Below are 6,767 nucleotides of genomic sequence, written 5' to 3'. Positions count from 1 at the left end.
CCAACAAACCATATCACTATAGTGCCAGTTGATGGTGAAAAGTGCTTCTGATGATGAGAAAATGAGGTAATGAGGAAACCAGAGGTGTTTTGGGACTGGGACCCTACAGTTACCATCTGCCTCACAACACCTGGGTCAGTAACAAAACCAAGCCACGGTATTATTTTTCTACTACCCCATCAGACATTAGTCCACCAAAAATATTTTTATTCATTTCATAGATGGAAAAATTGAGGCACAGATAGGGTAAATGGCTCCCCCAAGATCACATGATAAAAATAATGCAGTCATGATGAGAAACCAAATATCCTGTCTCCCAGATGTTTGTCTTACTGGAATTCTTGATGGGTTAGTGCTCTCCACTTTATCAGTGGTTTTAACCTTAGGTGGGTTTTGAATGTTGTTGTTTTAAAATGAAATTACCATCTTTTTATTATGATAAAGTATACACCATATAAAATTACCATTTTAACCATTTTTAATTGTACAATTCAGAGGCATTAAGTGCATTCACATTGTCATGCAATGATCCATCACTATTAATTTTTTCATCTGCCACAACTGAAATTCTCTACTTATTAAACAAAACTCCTCATTCTGCACCCCTCTAGCCCCTGGCAACCATCTTTGAATGTTACTTTACAGCAACAACAACTACAAAAAATCTTGACTTTTAACGTTTAAAAAAAGTAATTACACGCAGGAGGGACGGAGTCAGGGGAAGAGATAAATTCACAACTGACTACGATTAGAGGACTATGTGTGTGTCTTTAAAAGACTCTCCACCCCCAGCCCGCCTCCTGACAGTTTGCCACTGGGTTGTTCAGTGTCCAGGTTTCCTCAGTCCCCAGGAGGAGCCGGCATGGGCAATCTCCTTTGTAGGTTTGCAAGCAGGTTTGTTGCCATAGAGTACACATTCTGACTGGAGCTGAGGAGTATAAGGATAACCATTTGTTTTTAGTTGCAAAGATCCGGCAAAAAGATAGGCTGTTGCTCTTCTTCTGGAAGAGCCTGATTGGTAGGATTCCTTTAAGGGCTCAGCCCCAAAGTGCTTTATTCCATCTTCTCACCTACTTGAAAACTAAAGCTTGAAAACTAAAGCCCTTGGACGGAAGATTCACCGCTCGTCACTTCACACAAATGGCTGATCCTGGAGGTGGTGCTATTTGCAGTTGGAATCTTCACAATCACAAGAAACAGAGCAACAGCTCACAAAGCAGAAACTGCACCAAGAATGGAATAGTGAAAGAAGCCCAGGTAAGAAGCAATCTCCCCCGTCCTCACTCTGAACGTTTCAGTGCTTCTTTGTAAAGCTATTTGAGGCTATTCTAACTTAAAGTTCCTTTTATGGAGTGTTTTATGTGTTTTGACTGATTAATTCAGCTAATATCAAATGCTTGGCTACCAAAAAGTTTAGGTGTATGTTAAGGAAAGAATTTCTTCTCTGTACAAGAGAGCACACAGAGAGACCCACCCACCCAGTATTAGACTCCCTAAAATACAAACACACCTACTAGACTTTTGTTTTTGCTCAGGCATTTGAAGGGAGCAGAATTGTGAAAGCTCAAACTCATTAGTTAGATTTTAGTCAGTCAACAGATGTGCTACATGTATCATGCTTCAGAAGAAAAGTACATTTTGCAAAGGTTGTGTGGCATAAATGGCATTCTTCCCTGGTATATGAGAATGCTGCTCCGGTTGAAAGGCGAGTTCTTTCTTGTGTTTAGAGGAAAATTCTCATAGTCACAACTTGATTTGAAGCCAGAATTATCCCTCTTTGAAATGTGACATCAGAGACATTCCTTTCCAAATGCTTTACCAAGTGTGGCTTATTGAGGCACACCGCACACAGAAACCGAAACAGCATCTTTAAAATAAATAGACTTAAGTGTTTCCCAATTGACACTTTTTTTCTGCTTTTCTGCTCGTGCTGTGACAATGTTTCAGGGGACATACTGAGGAGGAGAAGGAACTCAAGAAACATTGTCAGCTTATTCAGAGAGGGAGCCTGGGTCTGTGAGGTACTTGGATGAAGGCAGTTGCCTACTTCCCATGTGAAACCCTGTCACTCTGCCCTGATTAGAAGGGGTAAGCTCACCTGCCCCAGCAGCAAACTTGAGTAACCAAACGCGTAGCATCACTGTTGGGAAATAAGAAACTGCACAGGGAATCTCATGCAATCTTCCATCTCTCCATCATCTGGGAGAGCCAGCCTCCACCCTGGGGAAAAGTCAGATTGTTCTCAGTTCATAGGGCAGGTGGGGCTGGCTGGGGCCAGTGCTCCACTCAGTGAGTTAATAAGTTCATGGGTCCAGTTGGAAAAGGCAAGAGGCACTCTGGAGCCTGGGTTGTGTGTAAAAAGGCTGTGGTCCCCAAAGTGCATTGCCCTCTTAACAAAAGGCATTACCCTAGCTTAGGGAAGTATCTACCAGAAACCTCAGGCCTGGCCTTTCCCATCTGAGCATCTGAAACATGAACCATCATCTGCACAAAAGAAGTGCAGTAATTCCTACTGTCTATTCATCACTAAGTGTCAATTTAGACCACTGCTCCGGATGTTCCTTAACCCTGAAATGCCTCTAACTCACTGGCCACTCGCCTACTCACCCTCCCGATCATTCTGACCTTGAGGGCTCTCATTTGGACAGAGACGCCTTCAAAAACTTTTCTTTCCTTTCTTTACTTTATGTTGATTTTATAACTACATTCTAGTTTTTGAGTTTAGAAACTTAGATAAATGGTTGTAACCACTCCTACCTAAGGGCAGAACCCAGGATCCTAAAGGTTTGTTACTAAGTAAACCTCCAAGACTGTAAATATCTTTGGACATTGAGGCTTCCCTAAGAGCAGCCGAAAATATCAGGGCTGCTGTTGCCTTTTCTGACAGCTCTTTCTGAAGGACCACGCAGAGCCTGTGGGCTCAGATACATTTAGGTGTTACTAAGTTGAAATTGACTTCCACTGGAAGCCTCAATTATGGTTTAAAAAAATTTTTCCAAAAAAAAAATAAACCCTGAGGAGATCATAGGTTAATGTCAGACAAGGGCCTACCTTTCCTCTTCTGATGTGAATTAAGTTGTCTTTACTGACATGATCTTCAGCAACTAGTTTTACTTCATTTTGCTTTGGGGCCTTATGACAAACGAGGTGTTGACCAATAACCTTGCCTGTTGATAAAAGCAATCCATAGAGGCTTACAGATATCCTAGGCTGGAGATCTTCCAAACACAGTCTGCCTGGCCTAGAGGTCCTAGGGTACAGCTTCTAAAATCCTACCAGCTCCTCCAGAGATCACCTGCTTATTCGCAACCACACAGCAACATCGTTATCTCTTTTACACAGTGGGAGTCCTGTAAGATTCTGTTGACAAAGGGTTCCCTGGCATAACAAGCAATATGAAAATCACTGTAAGATAGTTGCTCGGGAACTCTTACCTCTGCTGTAACAGCCTAGTTTCAACACCCTGGCTCTGGCGTGCAGGCTCACTACCCTAACCTACAGGCTGGCAAGGGGCCCAAGCCATTCCCTTCTGGAAACCTCCTGGAGTTCCTTTCTGGGGCTTTTGGGGAGCTTAACCATATTGCCTGCTTTTTTTTTTTTTCCCCATATGCCCTGAGGATGCACTGAAACTTGTTTTCATCACTGATTAAGTCCATTTCTTTGTTTACTTGTAATACTCATATGTCATTATCCCACCTGTTACTTCTAACAGAACACAATTGTACTATGGGATTTGTTCACCCTTCTCAAGAGCATGTCCACATAACAGACAGAAGGGCGCTTAATGTCTTAATCCATTGAACTTGGGATTTCCTATAATTTCCTATAAAATTAGAAATTTTCCTATTGAATAAGAATTTCCTATTTCTTATTTCCATATAATTAATTTGTCATTATTATCCACATACTTGATTTTCAATTCCCATTAATTGTCTTTAATGAGGCCAAAAGCTTTTATTAGGAAAGTCTGAACCTAAGGAGGTAGACCTTGTATCTTCATCACTCTGAATACATAGCATTCCCTTGGAGGTAGTTTGTTAACAGAATGGAGTCTGCATTTTCTTCTATTAAATTGATCCTACAGGATGAATTAAAATTTCTGAGGTTTTTCTGAATCATTTCTTTCCTGGAAAACAAAAATGCCTGGTAATAGAGTTATTCTAAATCAGTGTTTGTTGATTGCTTGACCTGCATGTTATAACATTACCAGATATAGGGTAGTGAGCCCTGAGAGGTTACTGCTTTTTCTATCAATCATTCACTCATTCACCAATACTTGTTAAGAATCTGTTATCCTGGGGACATATAAAAATAAATGAGAAGTTTATAATTTAGCTATTAAGAGAAAGCTTATATTAAAATCAAAATTAACATTAATGTTAAATACAAGGGCAAAGACAGGAGCTGTCATAAAGCAGATATGATCTGAGAACAAATGAGTGGTATAGGTATTAAGTACCAGAAGTTGGGAGACAAGGAAAAAATAACATATATCCATGTTCTACTATGTACCAGGGCCAGGCTAAGCACTTTATGCTGAGGTCTCCTGTACCGTCACAACAGCCCCATGCAGTGGTAGCCTCATACCCATTTTTTTTATTAATATTATTTTTATACATTCTAGGATGTTGTTGCAGAGCAGTTGGGAGGGAGGGGGAGAGGGGAAAGGAGAAGGAAATGTGATGGAAGAAGAAGGAAGGAGTAGGGGTGGGATTGAGGCCTTTGGCACCCCACGCATTCCCACAGAGGAGACTGGGGGGCTTCCAGCAGTGGCTTGGTCATTGCCAGGCTGGGTACAGATGTCAGGGGGGTGTAGGAAAAGCCCTCACCTCCCACCTCCCTGGCTCAGGAACCCAGGGCCCTTCTTGCTGTGGCTCGGTGGTCGTCATTGGGCTGGTTGCTCGTGTTGGGGAGGCGTGACTGAGGCCCTTGGTCCCCCACCACCCCCAGCTCAGGAGACCCCTGGGCGCTTCCTGTGGCTGTTCAGTGATCACTGCTGGGGTGGTTGCACTTGTCGGGGGGGTGGCTGAGGACCTTGGCCTCTACCCTCGGGACTAGTTGCAGGTGTTGGGGGCATGGCTGAGGCTCCTGGCCCTCCCCCCTTTCTGGTTTGGTAACCCAGGGGACTTTTCTGGTCCTTCTAGTTGTTATAAGTGTTCTTTGGTGAAATGAGACCTTTACTAGTTAATATCAAACTTTGCCTCTGGTTGTGGGTACTTTGTTTTTTCTTTCAGTTCTGTGTTGGATTATTTGCTGTTCCCAACACTCAAACTCTGTGCTGGCACTAATTTGTTGCCATTTGCTTACTTCTAAAATGGGGGAACTTCCTATGGGGAGCAGCACTTGAGCTCTGTGGTTGAGCTAAATTGCTGCTTTGCTGCTGATTCCCTAGGGAAGGCTTTGTGTGCAGCTCAGAGGTTTTAATGGTTGACTTTATAGGTACTTCCAGTTCTAGTGAAATCTGGTGCACCTGGGTTATATAGAAACACTGGTCTGGACCTGAGTCTTTTCATCAAACTTTACCCCATGCAATTCTGTATTCCTGACCAGTCTCCTCTGAGTGGTCCCACGCTGATTGAGGGGCAGATCAGCTGTACTTGCTGTCTCCCAGTGTTCCCCTGGTGGGCCCGTCTCCCCCACCACCTGTGCTCCAAACACTTCCCATGGGATGGGAAGTGCGCCAGTCCCTTGCGATGACTTACCAGCCTCTGAGTGGCTCCTATTTTTCAGTTGTTGTGACTCCTTGGTCCTATGTGGATCCATGGGAAACCTGTTAGTGGTCTTGCTGGCCTGGGGACCACCAAGGCCCTCTTCTCCCCTGCTGCCTCCAAGCAACTTCATCTGAAAGGCACAGTTGCAGCTTTTTGCCAGCTCCTGCTCTGTGCACTCAGCAGCTCCAGCCTGGAAATGGCTGAGATTCAAAATGGTCGGAGCATTTTTTTCTTTCTCTCATTGTGGCTTCTCCCACCTTCATGCACTCCATAGGTCTCTCCTTCTCTTTCCCTGAGCTCTAGCCGCCCCAGCTTAGCTGTCATTGCTTTTTTATGGTTGTAAATTGGTTGATTTGTGAGAGAGAGTGATGGTGGGGAGCATCTATCTTGCCATCTTGACCAGAAGTCCCTCATGCCCATTAAACAGATGAGAAAACATAAATCATTAAGAAACTTGTTCCGAATCACAAGCAGCATGGCCAGGATTTGAACCCCAATCCATGTTGCTCCAAAGCTGGTTTGTTTTTTTTTGTCTGTGTAGGAAACCACAGATTGGGGTGGTCAGTGTTGGCTTTACATAGCTGAGAGGATGCAGATTGAATCTAGAGACATTGGAAATGGCAGAGAAAATGGGGAGTTCATTCCTGGGGGCCAAATGAGAAAAAGAATGGAAGGAACTCCAAAGATGAATGTAGGAGTTGCTGGAAAAAGGGCATGAAGCACTCCAGGAATGAGGGGGGAAAGTGTAAAAGCTGCAAGGTACAGCAGTTCACAGGACCTTCAAGGAGCTTCTCTCAATTCAATGAGGCTTTAGCATAGGGAGGAAGAGGGAGGGGTGCTGCTAAGCTGTAGTAAATGCTAGATAAAGGGAAAGAATTAATCCAGATGATTATGGAAACCGTTTCTAGTTCTAGAAACATTTAAGTTGAGCTTTGTGTTCTCCCCACCTTTCCATATCCTCTTGAGACTTGCAATGTCCTGGTACCTCTACTCTTCTGTTATGATATAAACTTCTAGAAAGTGAGAACCATGACTGACAGTTCAATTGCGCACAGA

At 43.5% G+C, this 6,767-nt stretch overlaps 1 protein-coding gene across 1 annotated transcript in view; it reads left to right on the top strand.

The window, feature by feature from the left end:
• Window positions 1–1,140: 1,140 nt before the first annotated feature.
• SPTLC3 (serine palmitoyltransferase long chain base subunit 3) overlaps window positions 1,141–6,767 on the top strand; it is a 169,956-nt gene continuing 164,329 nt past the window's right edge. Inside the window, exon 1 of the mRNA XM_063077770.1 lies at window positions 1,141–1,257. Coding sequence (XP_062933840.1) covers window positions 1,141–1,257 — 117 coding nt within the window. The remainder of the gene's footprint in view (window positions 1,258–6,767) is intronic.

Source organism: Cynocephalus volans, chromosome 1 (assembly GCF_027409185.1).
Source record: "Cynocephalus volans isolate mCynVol1 chromosome 1, mCynVol1.pri, whole genome shotgun sequence".
NCBI lineage: Eukaryota > Metazoa > Chordata > Mammalia > Dermoptera > Cynocephalidae > Cynocephalus > Cynocephalus volans.
The sequence above is the reverse complement of the archived record's forward strand: the minus strand, read 5'-3'. Positions and strand labels throughout refer to the sequence as shown.